This window comes from Crocuta crocuta, unplaced genomic scaffold, assembly GCF_008692635.1.
Source record: "Crocuta crocuta isolate KB4526 unplaced genomic scaffold, BGI_CrCroc_1.0 scaffold36, whole genome shotgun sequence".
Classification (NCBI taxonomy): Eukaryota; Metazoa; Chordata; class Mammalia; order Carnivora; family Hyaenidae; genus Crocuta; species Crocuta crocuta.
In genome coordinates, this window is record NW_027532203.1 from 21174275 (window position 1) to 21195488 (window position 21214).

General features: G+C 33.9%; 1 protein-coding gene across 1 annotated transcript in view; it reads left to right on the forward strand.

The window, feature by feature from the left end:
* Positions 1–21214, forward strand: part of RIT2 (Ras like without CAAX 2) — a 381589-nt gene that overhangs the window by 65069 nt on the left and 295306 nt on the right. The window contains exon 2 of the mRNA XM_077777640.1: positions 14830–14886. Coding sequence (XP_077633766.1) covers positions 14830–14886 — 57 coding nt within the window. The remainder of the gene's footprint in view (positions 1–14829; positions 14887–21214) is intronic.

Below are 21214 nucleotides of genomic sequence, written 5' to 3' on the forward strand. Positions count from 1 at the left end.
TAGGTATCTTGACCAAGTGGTCTTCACTATTGTTTTATCTTTAATTTTAGGCTTTCAAAATGTTATTATTTGATCTATGAATAATCATAGGTCTTTTCACCTACCTTTATTTAATCAGCACTGAGGTTTTGCTCTAGATCAGTGGTCCTCAAACATTTTGGTCTTAAAATCATTTCATTCATTTGACAATACTGAGAACCTCAAAAAACTTCTGATTACATAAGTTACTTCTATTGTTACGTACCATATTATAAATTAAGTATAACATTTTATAAAACTGAATGCATTAAAAAGTTATAATAAGTATTAATTTAAAAATATATTACAACAAAAATAAAAATATATTGCAACAAATAATGTTTTTAAAATCTATATTTTCCAAAACAACAAAAAAATTTGAGAAGAATGACATTATTTTACGTATTTTAAAATCTCTGAAGGTATCTAGTTTAAAAGGCACTTGGAATCACCTATCTGCTTCATAGAACTTCATTAACTCTTGTGAAAAGCTCTCTCAGATCCCTTGGAGTTATTTGACTGCACTTTGGGAACCACCGCCCTAGACAGAATAAGCAAGATTAGATTCTATAAACGTTGATGGAGCAAGCATCTGAGTTGTCTGCCAGTACTGTGCTTTCAGGCTTCTGGCCCTGACCCACCAGGTGTTTGAAAGCCAGCTGAAGAAGCTCAATTGTAGGCAGACCTCAGGTCAGAGTCATGTTGGGGTGGAAGCATATTTGTCATGGAGGCTGAATGAGTGCTAAATCCAACTAGTAGACTTGTACGTGTCACCATAAAAAATCTAGTATAAAGAACCAACCATATGTTGAGATTTAATAATGAGATTGTGACAATCCACCCTAAGTGGTGCATTTCCTTTAAATTTAACTTGAGTCTTAATTATATAGACCTAATCCTAACCTCCATGTCATTTTTCATTTGAACTGGTATCATGCCAGGTCCAACTCATTCTATGCTTTTGTAACTGTAAAATTGATTATTTAACTAAAATGTAAGACTTTTGCATTCATATTTGTTTTTTTCTATTATTCCTTCCTGCCAGGATTACCCTAAATCTTGCTTCTGATACCCAATCTATTAGCCTTTGCTTTCACATTTATGTCCTTTCATCTATGTTATAAAAAGAAGCATATAGTTTAGAATAATGTATAAACCAAAAAAATGCCCTTAAAAGTATACAGCATTATATGTAAAAAAACATATAAAGTTATAAAGATTATTATTATTATCATTAATAATGTAAACTGAGATGATATGGGTAAGGCCACAGAAAAAGTATGTCTTCTATTCAAGTATCACCCTTCTTCCCTTTCCAGAGCTTTTCACCCTGGCTGAAGTATTTACTGTGTCAGGAAGAACTAAAAAAACTGATTGAAGCTAATGATGTTTTAAGAAAAGAGTCAGGGAATCCAGAATTATTTAAGGCATTAAATAGGAAATTTCAGTTATGATGAAGGGAAATATAATGAGGCAAGAGAAAATAATTCATGCACTCCAATGTCCTTCTGGTAAGATAGGCAGCTGGCTAGTATAAAGGAGGAAAAATCTCTTCTTCTGCCCATCTTAGGTTCTCAAGCTAGAGCCTTGTAAGTTGAATGGACATGAGATTCACAAGAGAAAGCATACAAATTTATTTAAGTTTTACATGACTTTGAAGTCTTCATAAAGAAATGAAGACCTGAAGAAGTGGCCAAGCCTAATTATTTTTATAAGTTTGAGGAAAAGTAAAAAGCCATAAAAATGTGATAGGACAAAAGGGTATGACCTAAGGGTGGTAAACGGGGGTACTTACAAGTCCTGTTTGTTCTGATTCTCTCAGGGTCCCTCCTTCTTTAGAGATAAGGATGCTCTTTTCCTCCAGGTATAGGAGGGCAGCCCTCACATAGCGTCTTATGACCTGCTTCAAGAAAGACTGAGAATCTTTCCTATACCTATTGCTTCTCAAATTCCTTCACTTTAAAATATTCAATATGCCAACATGCCATTTTTGGGGATAGCATGTCCTGAACTTCATTACTAGCCTATGACCTAGTTTATAAGAGTATTACAAAATTCCTAGAAGTAAAGTGGAGATTCATCAAATAAAGAAAAATTCTTTGCAAACATGGAACTATCATAGAAATGTAAATTACACATGTTTTATGCTTTGGGAATCTTCTTCCAAAGCTATGAAAGAAAAACCTTCAGCCCCAAGATGTATGTCTGTCAGTTACTAACATGATTAAATGCCAGCAAATGCTTGGACTACAAGATCAGGGTGTCAAGACAGAGTAAACTCTTGTTGTAGCAAATAGTGAATATATAAATTCTGATATAGGCTAGATATTAATGTCTATTATAATTCCATGACAAACCAAAGATATCCTAAAATCTGAGCACTTTAAGACTCCTTCTGGGTACTGTCACCCATTCACATGAATCAGACTTCAATAATTGTCTCTACTAATTATTATTCTCTAAGAATAGAGTTAAGTAAGAAGAAATGTATTTACCTATGTTAGTACATGTGTGCAGGGCATCAATAGTATTTCATTTACCTAAAGAGATGAGGTTTATCCTAAATGATAAAATACTTGGGAAATGATTGGTGAAAATGTCTATTTTTCATTTTTGTTTCATTGAGTACAAAATAAACTGTCAGCATAGAGCAAAAAGGAATGACTGGTAATATTGAGTTTTAATATCCATCACTTCTTTTTGTGTGGGATCAATCATCCTTGAAAATCAGTCAGTGAAGATAAATAGAATTTTTAATGTCCTGGAAAGCACCATTTCTCTGTGTTGGCAGAGAGTTTATGGGGGAGATGAAGAGAAAGAGAAGTAAAGGGGAGCTTTCCGCAGAAGGGACCCCCCTCCCCAGGAAGTGGAGAACTGAAAGGGCTGCCTCTCCCATCCATCTCCCTGGTGAGGTGCCATTCCCCCAGCCAAATGGTGCCATTTTTTAATCTACCCCTTAACCTTCAGATCTCAAGGCCCTTCCCTCTCAACAATCCTTATCCTATATCCACAGACGTATGGGAACAGGGAAATATACCAACCTGCAATAAATGTTTTATAACTAAATGAAAAATTATTAAGTTACAGTGGTGCCTGGGTGGCTCAGTTGGTTAAGCCTCTGACTCTTGGTTTTAGCTCAGGTCATGACCTCACAGTTTGTGTGTTAGAGCTCTGCATTGACAATGTGGAGACTGCTCAGGATTCTCTCTCTCTTCCTCTTTCTCTGCCCTTCCCCTGCTGGAGCTCTCACTATCTTTCTCAAAATAAATAAATAAACTTAAAAAAAAACATTTTAAACTCTTAATTATTAAAAGCTGCAAAAGAAGTAAGGATGAATCTTTGAATGTCTTTGGAAACTCCATAAAGTCCCTTTTATATTGCTATTGTAAATACCTTCCTATCACCTTGACTTTAAAAGGATCCTATTATTCCTGTTTGGGAGCATTCCAGGTTGAGAGCCACCTCATCTTTCTTAAGGTAATCAGCAGGGTGCCTGCCCCCCTTGGGAAATACCCCTATGCTATGGCTTCTCATGTGACTGTTTCTGATCCCTCGATTCAATGCATTTTAGAGAATGTACCTGTGAGTGCTGGTGTAAAAATAAGAGAACTGGCAACCATTTTCACCTGAGTTTTAGTCTAAGTTAGGAGATAATTTTAGATTTATTCACTTATACATTCACTTAAAAATGTAAGTATTTCTCACATATCCATGCTATTATTCACCAAATGGGCCACTCATCAGAAAGCACAGGTTTTCAGTTAAGAGAGGGGAATTAATAAGAAGCAATTAGAATAATGGAAAGTGTCTGACTTTGGAGTGAGTCCCGTGACCCAACCAACTTGATTCTGTGATAGATCTGTGACCCTGATCAAGTTAATGCATAGGTTTTTAAACACTTTTGTTAAATTATTTCTTAAAGGGATTTTGAAAGATTAGGTACCCAGCTTGTAAACTTTTATTTATTTAATTTATTTATTTATAGTTTTTTAAGAGTGAGAGAGGACAAGTGAGGAAGAAGGGCAGAAGGAGAAAGAGAGACAGTTTTAAGTCCCAATGTGGGGCTTGATCCCACAATGCCGGGATCATGACCTGAGCTGAAATTAGGAGTTGGACGCTCAACCAGCTGACCCACCCAGGTGCCTCCCAACTTGTATGTTTTTAGATTGATATTTAAAAATTGCATGCTGGTGGGCATTTGTTGGGATGAGCACTGGGTGTTGTATGGAAACAAACTTGACAATAAACTATAAAAAATAAATAAAATAATTGTTTATATGTAATTCAAATTAAAAAAATAAAATAAAATTTTCATCCTTAATTTAAATTATTTTAAAGTATATAATTCTCAGCTTATTTTAAATAATGATACTTTAAATAATGATACATTTCTTATAAATATATCCATTGAGTCATAAAAGACATACTTTTCTTTTAAAAAGTAAATGAACAAGTTTTCTAAAAGTGAAAAATGTGACCTTATTCCTGTTCTTCCTGGAAATTGTATATCCATTAATTTTTTTCCCACAGAAGTCCATCCTAATGTAATATATCTTTATATTTTAATAACAACCCTATAAAAATTTTACTTTTCTCCATAGTAGTAGTTGTCACCATCTAACATACCATTGATGTATATGCAACTGTGTGGCAATTTTATTTTGTCTCCCGTTCCAATCCCCACCCCCCACAACCACCTTCTAGAATCTAAGACCCGAAAGGGCAGGGGTCCCTTTTCCTCAGTGCTGTGTCCAAAGCACCTAAAGTAGGGTATGGTACATTATATAAAGCAATATCTGGAACCTAATAAATATCTTTTAATAGAATGAATGAATGAATGAGTGAATATCAAGAAGGGAGCATGGAGAGTTCTAGTGAGGAGGAATGGATTTTGATTTAAATTCACTGGTGTGAGAACAGCTTCCAAAGGTGTGAATCATAATCTGATACAGGCAAGCCAAGCAGTTATCTAGGTATAGAGCATTCAAGCAAAGGAAATAGCCCTAGCAAAGACTTCCTGGAAAAGGTCACAGCTGGAATGGGTTGAAAATCCCCCAACAAGTCATATGCCTGGAACCGAATGACTAAATAAGAGACAGAATTAGAATAGAGATAACAGAGAACCTAAATGGAGGAGGAACAGATGATGGTGGGGAAGACAGGATGAACAAAGAGGGATTGTAGAATGCTTAATCCAGATGCATTTAAAAAATTTTTTCTAATGTTTTATTTATTTCTGAGAGAGAGGGAGACAGCGTGAGCAGGGGAGGTTCAGAGAGAGAGGGAGTCACAGACTGAAATAGGCTCCAGGCTCTGAGCTGCCAGTCAGCACGGAGCCCAACGTGGGGTTAACCCACGAACCATGAGATCATGACTTGAGCTGAAGTCGGATGCTTAACGGACTGAGCCACCCAGGCGCCCCTCCAGATGCATTTTTAAATCCTCTTTCCACCTTCCTCTTATTTCGCTGATAAGAAAAAATGACATATAGAAATTAAGTAATTTTATTAAAGTACCACAAAAAAACAAAAGAGAAATGGAAGTACATCTTAGTGACCAGATTCCCATCATCTTTCTTACTCCACTGACAGGGCTTAACGTCCCAAAGGGGAAGCAATGACCTGTCAACCTTTATCTCTGTGTAATTAGATTATATCAGTCTCCAAAGTGTTTCAGCTCACTACTTTCCATAAATATAAAACTCCTTTGGGGGTGGGGGGACTGAGGTGAGTAATAACAAAGTAGTGTTATTTTATGCAGTATTTTAATCATTTTAAAGTTTTTAGAAAATTACTCCTTTCTTTCTATAAATTTTCTTTTTCATAACTGATAGTCCCTGCCTCAGGGCAAATACCACTGACATTCCAAGCAAGGTGATATATAATATTGTCAGATTTTTTGTATAGGTAAATTTGATGGTTTAAAACTGAATTATGCAAAACAAGAAACAGTTGATTTAAATTTAACTTTAAAATGAAATAATAAATTACTGGAATATCTGAATAATAAAATGAAAATTTAAATAAAGAACATATGCATGAAAAAGAGGAGTCCAATCAAAATGGGTTTCTTTCAAAAAAATGATTGTATTTAATCTCTCACCACTACTTTCTATGAACATCAAAGATGCAATTGCCTATTATTTATTGTATGTATTTAATGAATATTTTATAAAGTTCAGGCAAGCATTACATTTACATAACATATGTTAATGGGATGGCCACTAGTAATGGAAAAGGGTCTTTGATACAAAATCCATCAGGTACTTCCTGATCTGTAGCTTAATATTAAGTAAATGTCCATTTCAGTGACGGGGGATAGGGGGTGAAGTATCTTGTTTGCTAATAAAGATCATCCACTAACTGTAATAATTTTAGAAATGAAAAAGACAGAGTATGCCTCCACCACACATTCTTTATTTCTATCCCTAATTACTTTTTTTAAGATTACAGTGGATGACTCAACTTTTCTGATCTTTAAATTTCTTCTCTATCTGTATGCACTGTTCTTTCTTTGTATTCCTAAGCCAGGGAAAGACAGACTGACTTAAGGAGAAGTGTTTATGTGCATGGGCATGACAAACCTCCCATTACTATTTCCTGTCCAGATTTTTCAGGATGGTCACAGAGTTCACCTGAAAAATAAAATAAAACAACAAACAAACAAACATTTTACCCATCATTTCAGATATACTCCCAGCTAGAGAATTATTTTTTTAATCTACATAATTATATAGACTTCCACCATGTAGATGGCTTCAGCTTATAAAAATTTAAATAAGTATCTTTTTTGTAATAATTTATTTTTGGCAAAAATTAAAAGATGCTTTATTTAGAAAAATATTGAAGCGTACCTCATGGAAATTAGTAAGAAAAACAGTAACATAAGACCTTAGTTAATTTTCCAGGGAATGATTATTCTTTGGGGGAGGGGGAGAGTGACATTTTATTTTTCTTCATTTGACATTTTCACATTTCTTTCTGACAGTCTTTCCCCTCATATGCCAGAGACTCCTATGTGATCACCAAAATCTGTTTCCTTTCCTTCCTGACATATACCTTAGCCTCATAGCCCCATAAGTATCAGCAACTGACCTTTGACAAAGGAGTAAAGACAACATAATGGAGCAAAGATAGTCTTAACAAATGGTGTGGGAAAAAAACAAACAAACTAAAAAAGATTCTTGACATAGACTTTATACAGGTCAAAAAAATTAACTGAGTCATAGATCTAAATGTAAAATGCAAACCTATACAACCTGGAAGATAAGAGAAAACATAGAGGACCTTGTGTATGGCAATGTCTTTAAAACATCTTTATATAATCAGTGAAAAATATAATAAGCTGGACTTTATTAAAATTAAAAATTTCTGCTTTGCCAAAGACAATATCAAGATAATTAGAAGATAAGTCACAGACTAGGAGAAACTATTTCCGAAAGGCACATCTGATAAAAGACTGTTATCCAAAAAATACAAAGAACACATAAAGCTCAACAACAAGAAAAAAAAACAACATGACTTAAAAATGGCCCAAAACCTTGACAGACACTTGCTGAAGAAAATATATATATGGCAAATAAACATATAAAAAGATGTGCCACATGATATGTCACCAAGAGAACTATGAATAGAAATGAAACACCTTATATACCTAATATACCTATATATTAGGTATCTATTATATACCTAATAGAATGGTTGAAATCAAGAAACTGACAATACCAAATGCTGACAAAGATGTGGAGCTAAAGTTCAAGTAAATGAACTTATATTCATTTCAGTGGGAATGCAAAGTGCGCCAGGCACTTTGGAAGACAGTTTAGCAGTTTCTTACAAAACTAAACATATCTGATATAAACATACCGGGCAACCATGCTCCTTGGTATGTACCCAAAGGAGCTGAGAACTTATAGCTACATAAAAACCTACAAAGGGATATTTATAGTAGCTTTTATTCATAATTACCAAAATTTAGAAGTAATCAAGATGTCTTTCAGGAGGTGAGTAAATAAGTAAACTGAGGTGCATCCAGACAATGGAATATTACTTTGTGCTAAAATGAAATGAGCTATCAAGCCATGGAAAGATATGGAGGAAAATAAGACTAGGTAAGTGTGAATAAACTAAACTTGCCTATTAAAAGAAAACAATTTTCAAATTGACTATTAAACAATATCCAACACTATGTAGCATACAATAGACGGGCCTAACATACAATGATTTGAAATGATAAAAGGAAAATAATTGGCAAAGATAAACTAAGCAAATTAAAATAAAAATAAAGCAGTGATTACAATCTTGATATCAGAAAAAAAGAAAAAAATAATTAAATGAGATATGGAAAGATACTTTTTAATAATAAAAGCCATAAACCACAATGAAAATATTACAGTCACAATATTTATATACTAAATAAGACAATAGTTATCTATAATGTGTGAAATATACACCATTCTAAACACAAGACAGATCAGTAGACAAAATATAAAGTTATAAAACAGTTAAAAATAATAAAGTAAATCTTACTGATGCATATATAAAATATTATCTTCTTATCAATATACTTTATTTTACTAAACACATTAATTATATATTAAAATGCCAAAATACCAGCAAGTTACATAGAGTTATTAGAAATAATACTCTCTGATCACAAGGTAATAAAATTAATGTTAAAAATAAAATAAGCAAAAAATCTCTTCCAGCTAGTACTAAAAAGAGCTTTCTATGTATTGACTCAGGTGAAAGGAAAAATACAAATAGAAATCATAAATTTCTGAAAAACAATATCAAACTATACGGAGGATAAACAGCAGAGATAAGTAGATAATTCATATCTACAAAAAATTTACCAAGAAAAATTTAAATGATAAAAATAAATGAACTGATTTAACAAAAAAGTAAACTAAAGAAACACAACCAGGAGAGTAATAAATAAAAAGCAGCAAAGGAAATAAAAGAAAATCTATGGATATTATTATTAATAATAGTAATCAGAATGAAATAAAAATTAAAAGACTTTGAAAAAATCAACAAAATAGACAAACTAGTAGCTAATTTAAGCAAACAAAAAATTCTGAGAAGGAAATAGCTACTGAAACAATCAAAATTTAAAACATCACAAGGCACACTTCTCTGAAAAGATTGAAAACCTAGATGGATAAGTTTTTAGGATAGTACAGTTCCCTAAAACTGTCCCCAGTAGAGTTAGAAAATTTGAACAGATAATACGCATTGAATAAATAGTGGAAAGTTATCAAGGAACTATTAAAAAGACAGCAGGCCCAGATGTTTTCACAGGAAAGTCTACTAAACCTTTGAAGACCATATAGTTCCTATGGTATATAAACTATTTCAGGGTGTAGAAAGTAGATGAAGACATCATGGCCAAATAGACTTCAATCCTGGAATGCAAAGTTGGTTTAATATTTCAATGTCTCTTAAAATAAGTTAACATTAATGGTTTCAGGAGAAAAATAATGATTATCTCCATGATACTGAAAAGAAAAACCTTTGAAAAAGTACAAGTCTTATTCATTATGGGTTTCAAAAAAGTGGAGATGAATGACTACTTCCATAATATGTTGAAATATGTAATATATCACACTACTAATGCCAGAATCTTACTGTGAAGATAAAAGTGTCGCTGAGATTGGGAAAAAAGCCAAAGATGATCATGGTCTGCATTGTTATTTAATACTGTCTGGACAAATAAAACAATGAATATTAAAAAGATAAATTATGAAACAAAAATTGGAAACTATTTCTATTTGTAAATGATATAATAGAAACTCCTAAAATGTCATGATAAAAATAGTCCAAATAATAAAATGCTTTAGTAAGATAGAGAGCTTAAAATTAACATATAGCCTCCATAAAAACAAATGATAACTACTTTATGGTTTCCTTTGATACAGAGATTCTGTGGTCCAATACCAGAATTTATCTGATTCATACACACCATCGTATTCTGATCAAGGGCTCTAAGATACCTCATGAGATCCAACCAATTCTTGTGCATGCCTCCCATCATTCCATCCCACTTCTTCCTCAGTATTCTTATTCCTGGCTAATTCTATACACTACAGCTGAGTTCAGTATACTGTCTCTAAGACAATCACTGCTAAATGTATGTTGGCAATGATTTTGACTGTAAGTGAATCTCTGAATACAACAAATCTAATTTTATATCATTCAGGAGTTCAGTGCTTTGTAGAACACTTCTTAACTATTTCAAATACATACATACAAACAATACAAAACAAAATGAAACCTCTCCCATTACTGAAAGACTACTTTTTTTCTGGTAAACCCTGAAAAATGTTCTGAATCTGTTGAAATGGTAGCTTTTCTAAAGTGTATGGAAAATATGAGGTTGCTCCTCTTCAAAAATTTCCAAAATGATCCTTGTTATCTTTTACAGAATCACAAAGTCACAAACAGAATAAGTTCTAGGATATTTGTGAAATTTATTTCTAGTACTATCTTGCCATTCTTTCCTAAGTCTTCTGGAACATATTGACAATAAATTGGTCATGACTGTCAGGTGGATTTTGTCAACTGATTCATTGAACTGGTTCACACTCAAATTTAGGAATTTTGTATATTACCCCTCAAGGAGGACTTAAAAGACAAACAAGCAAACAAAAATGCACAGTAAGAAATGGATATCTAAGCCGAATATTAGGAATTCCTTAAAGGCAGATTTGAGGTTGGGGATCTTAGATGCTCTTTTGTTTTTGTTTGCTTATTTATTTTTGAGACAGAGAAAGACAGAGCATGAGCAGGGGAGGGGCAGAGAGAGAGAGAGGGAGACACGGAACTCAAAGTAAGCTCCAGGCTCTGAGCTGTCAGCATAGTCATCGTAGGGCTCAGACTCACAGACTGTAATATCATGACCTGAGCCAAAGTCAGACGCTCAACCGACTGAGCCACCCAGGCACCCCTCACATGCTCTTAAATCATAGTTTTTATGGATGTCCTCTTTTTAAGCAAAAGACTGATTTTGGACCTATGCAGGTATTTGCTAGGACAAGTATTTTTACTTAGGACTTAATGGACCCCACATATCTCTTAATATTGTATACATGTTTATAGGAATGTATATTATGAGAAGAAGGCACAGACCTTCATTTTCATTAGATACTTGAAAACCAATGTATTAAAATATTATAAAGGTAATACAATAAAATCTCTAAAGAGAAAGGAAGGGCTATTGTTGAGTTTCTGACAGAATGACTCTTTGGCAAAAGAAAATAGAATACCCGATTTTGAGGATGTAAACCTGTGTATCATAAAATAAATAAAGTTTGTGCCCCAGGATAATTGAAAGACATTTAGCAGATTACTTATTTCAAAATTGAATCTGACATATATTTAAGAGAGATTTTTCAAAAATTGTTTGTTTTACATATTATCTCCACAAAGGGAAATGGCTCTTAGATATCCCATCAGGCATCCACTTTGTAAAACACAAAAGAAACTTTTACAAATCAATCTTTCTAAAATTATCTTTTGAAGTTCTGGAACAAAGCTCAGCTGGCTCTCTCTTCTTTGGTTCTGTCTCAGTGGTAGGTCAGAGGATTTGAGAATTGAAGGGCTTTTTCAATTATACAATAAGCAGCAGGTTTCCATTAAAGCACAAACTCCATCATCTAAATATATGCTAGGTATTCTTATAAATAAGTGTAAAAGGTAAATCTTTGACTGATTCATTTATTTCTGACACTGGCTTTGTGAATCTCAAGTCTAGTATCTAATATATCTATCAGTTCTTAAAATGCTTACATATTCTTCCTTACAGTTGTTCCAAACTTCTTCACCTTCAAAATTATTTCCTAGGTTTATAGAAGTTAACTTAACCCCTAATTATACACAGTGTTTTCTAATGCTTCTTGGGAACTTCCATGGCTATCACATATTGGCACCTGATCGATGAAGAGTTTAAATGTGTTGACTGAATGGTATGACATTTGAGTGGAGATATTAACATTGTCAAAGAAAAGCCAAGCTGGACAGTAAAGTGGTAAAAATAGATTTCATTCAGGAAAGATGACAACAGGAGAAAAGCCTCCCTCAGTATAGAACTGGGCTCAATTCTGAATACAGGAAGGACAAGTGTGAATGTATAGCCAAGGAGTAAAATGGGGGCCAGTGAACGGGAAATCACTAAGAGGGTAAGGAGAATTCTGGTTAAATAAACTTAATAGGATTCTTGCTGAGGGTAGGCCAGAATAATTATGAGGGATGGAGATGAGAAATGATCAATTACCAAGGGTAACCAGATCAAGTGTGGAGAATTCCCTCTAAAATGAGTTAGTAGGATTCTTGCTAAAACTTGGCAAAGCAGAGAAAGCATGGAAGCCTGAAGGTCATGGCCTGGCTTAGAGGAGGGTTCAGAGGAGCCTAATGAAGGTTTGGTCCAAAAGAATCTTTGTTAGTATGATATAAAAAGGAGGGAGAAGGCAAAGGCTGTGCTATGCCATGGGACAAAGGCATCCTCATAGGTGGAAAGCCCTTCTTTCCATAACTCTGAGAACACAGAGCAGCTGTTTGGGCAGTACCAGAAGTCAAGCCTGAAGAGGTATGATGGGCACATGAAGAACCACATATGCTTTATCCTATGGACCTTCATCTTGAAGGACCATTAGCATGTATGTCTTTATCCTAACAGTTGCTGACATATGAGTAACAAGATTTCTTTAAAAAGATGACTCTGGTGTCATTGTGGAAGTGTTAATGGAAGGTAAAGAAAAAAAAGCTACCGAGAATCAATTTTAAGTCTATGGCAATAGGGATTTAAAATATAAGATTAAGAATTAGAGTAATATCAGAAAGAGACATATTGGAAAGATATTTTGGAAGTAAAATGAAAATTCATGTAGACTGGATGGAGCATATGAAGGGGAAGATATCCAAAGGCATCTTTCAAGATTTTAGTCTAAATAATTGTTTATCATAAGATGGATGATGCCCTTGTCACATTGTGAAGAAGTGTGTATCTCTTCGCTTTGAGTAGATTGGAGTGAGAATCTCCTCATTTTAGCTCTAACTTCAACAATTCTGAACTGTCTTTGAAATTTAGTTAATTAACTAGTCAAGCCAAGTGTTCACTGGGAGGCCAGGCCTCTGACCTTTGTGCTCTAGCTGGTAATAAACCAGTTGGCAGTAAAATAGAGGAGACTGCTCTTCTTAAAACTCATGAAAAATGTTTTCCAAATTCTCCTTGATATCTACTTAATAAACATGTTACTTTCAGTTTGTTTACTTGAAATATCTTAAGTCCTAAAGCTATCTGCAAGAAATGTTAATTTGCATTTTAAAAATTTGCCCTAAACTGTCAAATTGAGTAATACTTTAATATGGAGATTTCCTTTGTCAGTGCAAAGACAGGAAGTAAACACCGTTAAAGTGTAAACAGAAATTCTTTTTCACTGGGTCAGGTTCTGTTTCTTTGCATTTCAAACTGAGTTTAGACTAATACCTTATGCAAGTTTGTTGAAGTTAACTGTCTTCCCTGTTCCAAACATTTTCTAAAGCATGAACACATTGTTAAAAGAAACCAGAACTGGACAGTAAAATAATAAGAATATATTTTATTCAGGAACTATTGAAGAAGGGGAAAAGAGAACTCATCACAGAACTGGACTCAATTGTAAATACAACAAGGAAAAGTGAGGATTTGTAGGCAAGGAGTTGGGACAAGCATTGGTGGAAGATTATTAACAGAAGCTATATCAGGAATAAGGGAATTCTTGCCAAACAGACTTAAAAGGATTCTTGTTGAAGGCAGGCTAGGGGATTCTGCGTCAAGAGTGGGACATTCTCACCAACCTGATTTCTTGCTATCACTGAGCTATGCCGGTCTAGCAAGGACAGGAACCTAGGTCAGGGTTTCCTTGAAAGAAAGACTAAGGGAAGGCTAACTAAAGTTTAATTAAGAAAAGAGTCTTTGTCACACACACACACACACACACACACACACACACACACACACACAAAGAGATAAAGAACCCAAGAGAGAAAAGGAAGAGAAGTTTGTTTCCAAAGTTTCCAAGTTTGTTGCTTTACTTCAGCATTCAATTTGTCTACTAATAATGAAAATTTACATGAAGAAGCTATAATAGAAACATTATAAATATTTTATAAAAATATTGATTTGCAAGGAATGTGGAGAATTTAGAGGAAATTCCCCAGAAAGTAATGAAAATTAATAAAAGGACTTAAATAGCATAAATTAGGCAAAATAAAAATGACAAATAATTTTAATTAAAAGGCTGGCTCAGGATAAAAATTCACATAATCATGTACCTTTATAACTAATCGAGACTTCAGAGATTATCTCCTTATTTTAACAATGAGGAGATAAGTCCCAGAGTACACACAGGACCTGCAATGAGAAGATCTTCCCAACCAATACCAACTGTTACTCCAGAGCAAGCCAAAGAGACCTTTCAGCTACTTTATATTCTCATTATGTCAAAAGCCTTATTATTTTTACTACAAGACAATTTTTCATTAAAATACACTCAAGATTTAGACATATTTATTCCAGAGAAGTCTCTGGCATTATTTTCCCTCTAAATACATTTTTTTTCTCCTCTAGAACTTTCCCTATCATTTGGTGGTTCATGTTGCATAATTAAACTAGTCACTCAGATAAATAAGTCACTTACTAGATCTTAATAAAAGGCTGATGATTTTGGAAAATAAAACTTTATTAAATAAAAAACACTGATGAACTACACTGGTGAACAATTTGTTGATGAACTGATGAGTTTTTATTAAATTGCATTTATTTTTTTTTCAGCAATGACAATGCAGTTTATTAGTCATCAGTTTCCTGATTATCATGACCCCACTATTGGTGAGTATAAGCCTCTTTTCTCCTTTAACCCAAATAAAGAGATGTTATATAAATGGCTGACAAATATTGTTAATGTTTATGGACAATAAGAAATATGTTTTACACTCTGACCCAGTATACATACACATAAATACAGAATAAATAAGCTCCCACAATACAAACTTCAAGAAACAATATTTGCCCTTACTTCTTGCTATGTGCTCTTGTATTTTCCATTCTGTTCTTTTATCTTTGGAATTTATTTATTTAAATTCAAGTTAGTTAACATACAGTGTAGTATTAGTTTCTGAAGTAGAACTCAGTGATTCACCACTTACATATAACACCCAGTAATCATTCACACAAATACCCTTCTTAATGCCCATCACCCATTTAGCCCATCCCCTCCAGCAACCCTCAGTTTGTTCTGTCTTTATCCTGATAAATGATGTTTCGAATACATTAAGCTGATTATAGAATCCACTAATAGATACCTACCTGCATTTGAAAAGCTCTGCTCTAGATACTATGTGATGTAATTGTATGGTTATTTGGTCATTTGCTTACTTAATCAGTGTTTGGATCTACTATTGCACCATTACCTAACCATATTAATTGTGCATTTTGAAAAGACTTTAGATATAGATATAGTTTTATTCACCTTTCTCATCTTGTAGACGGGAGAAACTGAGACCCAAAGAATCAAAATATTGTTAGAGCCAAAAATCCAGCCATTTTCATTCTTCCTATCCAATTTTCTTTTTTTATCATACTAAATTTAAAAAGATTGTAATTGGGAACAAGTTTTCTTCCTCAATCAGAGCAGAAAAGATGTCTTTAAAACTGCATTCCTCCTGCAAAGAGCTACTTTATAGGATCAGTTGAAAATTCCCAGAGTCTGCCATAGTACTCTTTATCTAGAAAAACACTCACACTGAAAACACATCAAATGTTAATTCATGGGAGAGGAAAACACATAGTTCTGGAGCCTTCATGGTTGCCCGGTTGCCTGGACTACACATCTCATCACTTATCCTCTTTCTTCCCTTTGTCTGAATATCTCCTACCCTCCTTCCCAATGGGTATGATCCTCTAATTCCTATTTTGCTCATCAGGCAATTTCAATTCAAAGCCCTACTGTGTATATAAAATGTTATCCTATATGTAATAGGATATAGGACATGTGCCTAAATACTACTACTGAAATGAATAAAATGTGCTTGTTTTTTATGTTCCACAATTCAGCAGGACTTCATTAGTTGAACTGATTAGTAATATTTCAGTGCAGGAAATTTATGCATTATTAATCAGAAAGCGCTTCCTCAAGGAGTTGAGTTTTGTTTCTGAAGAGAAAATAATCACTTTGTAAAGTTTTAGAAGCAATACTCTAAATCCATTTTCCAAATATCTTGATTCTGGAATGCTGGTGACTTTGTATAACCCACTATGAATTACAGAAGAAGAGAAATCTCTAGGCAAAAGCTTTGAATCTTTTATCTTGTTGGAAAATTCACCAGTACAGTATATCATTTATGAAATCACAAATTCACTCTTTTGTTCATTCACTTTTCATCATTGTTTAAGCTTTATATGCATTGGTGTTTGAAAAAGCTACCTTTGTTCACCAGCATCTCCTATATAATGGCTTGAATAGAGCAATATGTGTGAATTAATTATAATTGGCTCTTTCAAGAGGAAGGAATGAGAGGAAGATGATGATGATTTCTTTAGACTTCCATGAAGTACACCCATCATTTGAAATTAAGATAACTGGGCATTCTGTACTAACAGACAGCTAAAATCATAACTTTACTTGCCTATAAATAAAATAAGTTTAGAGGAAGAATTTTGAAAGTGGAGACACAGAGCACTTTATTACTATCAATTCAATTTTCTCATCATTTCATTTCTTGTCTTCTCTAATGAAAATATCGGTTAATAATTTTCCATTGGTATCCTGTTTGAAGAAGGTAAAGATCTGAATAATTTACTTTTCATCCGCTCAAGCTACATAACTATAACTCAGGCTGGCTGACTTAATGACCCCTCAAGAGGAAATTCATATTAGTACATTTTGAAAATCATACAAATTAGAGAAGAATATGCCTATCAAGGATACTTATTTCACAATTTATATAGGAAATGAATAGTTTTTCAATTCTGTGCAGATCTGTTTGTCATCCTACTGACAGAGGTTTTTGAAGAGTTTTTCTCTGAAACGTTTGAAGGATTTGCATGGTTTTATTCTTTCCCTTATATTCATCTTAAAATTATTTTTCTCTCAAATCTACACCAATTCTGAAAGTTTAATTTCCCTTTATTACTGACAAAAATTAGGGATATTATCTAGTACCAATGATCAACCCGAAGGAGAAATTGCTTTCCTTATTAACTGAACATTTTCAGTGTCAGTAACCAGTGGGTCTAGCATCTGCAAATCCACAGAAGATTCTATGAAAGGGATATTGAAAGATATTGATTCTACTCTTTCATAAGAAGACCTCTCAAAAAATTAAATTAAGTTTCTTAATTTAATTTAATTAGGTGCCAAATGTGAATAAATTGAAGCTTTAATTTAATCTTTAAAATGAGTATCTCTAAGCATTAGACCTTAAGTACAGTTTGATTTTTCCATACTAAAGTAATTATGGAATAATAATAAGAAATATTTTGACCAAAGTCTTGATGTTCAACCCTTTGTAATAAACACACATGCTATTTTTAATTAGCAATAAATCATTAGAGATAACCATTGCTTACAATTAAATCAGCAAAAAATTTAAATGCCTACTCTTTGCTAAGCATTCTGCTGGTCCTCTAGAAATAAAAGTTTGATATAGCACAGTTCAAGCCCTCCAGGAATTTTCAACTCAAGAAGATGAATTAAGATAAATACACAAATACTTATGCTATCTATGAAGTCAGTTATTACTATACGAAAGAAGCAAAATGCTGAAGGATTTTGAAAGGATAGAAATTCAGTGACCCTCTCTTAAAGTTGTATTCATTGTGATTTAGGATCACAGTTTCTGATATGTTTTAAAAGCCAAGAGTTTCCTGCTATCCATTCTAGATATCAAAATCCTTTGTGGGGACTTTTCAGAGAAGTCTGGATTTCTCAAAGACTTGAGATATTTGAGAGAATGACCTAGACAGTTTGTTTTGCTATGTACTTTAAATTTTATGGTAACTTGCTCAAAATTAAAAGTGTTATTGTATGTAATTTTAATTTGCTATCAATTAGATATCAAGTTGTTGATCTTTTTCTGAAATATAATATGGTGTTACTTTCCTCCAAACCAACAATGTAAATGAAAGGTTCTCATTTGTGAACTGTACATTTAGTTCAAATTATCGTTTACTGATGTCTTTATATGTTGAGAATTGTTTCTGTTCATGCTTTTATTGATAATCAGATTAAGGCAAACATGTGAGCATAGAAAACCAGGTAACTTTGCTGGGCAAATTATACAGACAGAAACAAGATATGGTATCAAAAAGATTACTCTGAATATAACATTTGATATTGGATGGAAAATTCTGAACCATGATGTATTTGTGTTCCTTCTTCATTACAGAATGTCATAACTTTGATCAAGTCATATGTAATTATCTCTCACTGTCCTCAAAGACTATTGTTTTAGCCTCCGTTCTCTGCAAGCCTGTAAAACTTTATCATATGCCTATTTAGTACCTATTATGTGCCAGGTATGATGCTAAACATGGGATACATAGAGATAAAAACACGGTCTGTGCTTTCAAAGCACTCCCAGTTAGGTGGAGAAGATAACTCCGCAAACAAGATCTTGCAATGAGTTCATGAAACATAAAAACACAAGGTGCAGAAGAAGGACAATATAGGAATATCTTACCCAACTAGAAGGGGTACAGAATACGTGTAACACAACTGTTTTCTGTACTGAGTTTTGAAGGGTGCATAGGAGTTAGGCAATTGAAGAGGAAGGCAGAATAGACATTCCCAGAGGAACAAAAAAATACTGGCACCCAAACAAGAAAATACAACATGTGACTCAGGACATTTCTGGAACCAGAAGTCTTGAAGATGAAATAAATGACATAATGTGCAGAGCGGCAGGAGGGAGGTAAAGAATTGTCAGGGATCAGGTCTTTATAAACATCTTATAGGATTGGCTAAAGGTTTAAATATCTGCAGTCTTGTACTCTTACCTGAGATGAAAATAAATATTATTGACAGGCCACTTAACTTTTGCATTTAGATAGCTCCAAGGCAGATAAAACTAAACATGTCCCAACTTTAACTAATAATTGATTATGTTTAGTAGACTTCCTTCAGGGTTATTCATCATGGTAAGCCCCTTTATCCACCAGGATCTCATGTCAAAACCCCAATAGGAATCCTTCATACATGTCTCAACTTGTCCTATGTTAATCACTCACCAAATTCTGTTGTTGCTACCTCCTGAAACTATATTGAACCCATTCCCATCTCTCCATAACCTCTGCTGCTTTATTCTAAGCTACCTCCATTTCCAATTTAGACTAACTCGTCCAGTTGGTTTTTATGTAGAATCCACAAATATCTTAAAAATGCAAATTTGCTCTTCTTAACAATTCCCAATGTTGTCAGTTGTGATTAGGATGAAAAATAAAATTTTAAGCATAAAGACTCTCATGGTCTTGCTACTGTTGCTTACACACTTGTCACACTCTACCCCTTTTTGGGTTCAACCACATCTACCACTTTTTAGATTAGCCAGCTTCAAAATCCCTTTCTGCCTTAGAACATTTGTGCATATACTTTAACCCTGAATGCTCTTTACCTCTCCACTTTCCATCCTTGCCTAGGCAACTCATACACTGATCAAGTTTCAGCTTAAATATTGCTTCCTCAAGAGAGCCCCCTTTGATTACCCAAACTAAAATATGTTCTACTTTCTTTTTTTCTTTTTTATTGTTTTTATTTTTATTTTTTTATTTTTATTTCTAGGAGAGAGAGAGAGAGACAGCGTGAGCAGGGGAGGGTCAGAGAGAGGGAGACATAGACTCTTAAATAGGCTCCAGGCTCTGAGCTGGCAGTCAGCACAGAGCCCGACGCGGGGCTCGAACCCACGAACTGTGAGATAATGGCCTAAGCGAAAGTCGAACGCTTAACCGACTAAGCCACCCAGGTGCTCCAAATATGTTCTACTTTCATACATTCATTCAGAACCTTCAATATTATGTTAATATCATTTTTTCAATATGTAATTAAATAAATTTAAAATTTTTTGTTTATTTATTTATTTTGAGAGAAAAATAGCAGAAGGGGCAGAGAAAAGGGAGAGAGGGAATCCCAAGCAGGCTCCATGCTGTCAGCATAGAGCCCAATGTGGTGCTTGATCTCATGAACTGTGAGAACATGACTTGAGTTGAAATCAAGAGTCAGACACTTAACCAAATGAGCCACGTAGGTGCCCCTTTAATTAAATAACTTTCAAATTAGTTATCTGTTTAATTAAGGGGCCATTAGGTTGGGAACTGCAATATACTATTCACTAGTGTTTCCCAAGGAGTTGGTAGTATGTCAGACATATAGTAGGTACTCAATAAGAATTTACGAATGAAAAATGGATGAACAAATACATTTCTAGATAGGTATTAATCATTTTCACACTTTTCTACAGTTAACTTTAGAGTCCTAGGGAAAAATTAGACTAATAATTAATCAGAGGTGTGTTAGGGGTTATTAGTACAAATTCCCTGTGTGCACCGATAGCTATTTCTTGACCTAAAATGGGTACCAGAAGAAAATTTCTTTGAAAAATTAAAAGGACTATGCCGATGTCAATTATTATTAATTTTTCTTTCTCTTTCTACTCTTTCTCTTCTTCTGCTGCTTCTCCATTCAATATTCGTTTATTAACAAATATTTGTTGGGTAGCTACCATGTTTCAGGCATTGTACAAGGCACAGGAATGAAGGCTGCACAAAATAGTAGGAATGCACAGTAATGCATTCCTCATTGAGCTTCCCTGCCTAATTTTAGTTCATTATCTGTAAGAGTTGATTATATCTCTTTATCTGGAGTCCAAGTCCTTTTTTTTCCCCATTGCATTAGGATGACTTGAGGTCATTTTATAAGCACAGCACACAATTTGGTTAAAGGAAACTGGTCTTAAAGACCTATCCAATTGTTTCCTTGGGTTGCTTTTCTTTCCTTTCCTTTCCTTTTCTTTTCTTTTCTTTTTTTTCTTTTCTTTTCTTTTCTTTTCTTTCTTTAATGTTTTATTTATTTCTGAGAGAGAGAGAGAAAGTGAGCAGGGGAGGGTCTGAGAGAGGGAGATACAGAATCTGAAACTGGCTCTAGGCTCTGAGCTAGCTGTCAGCA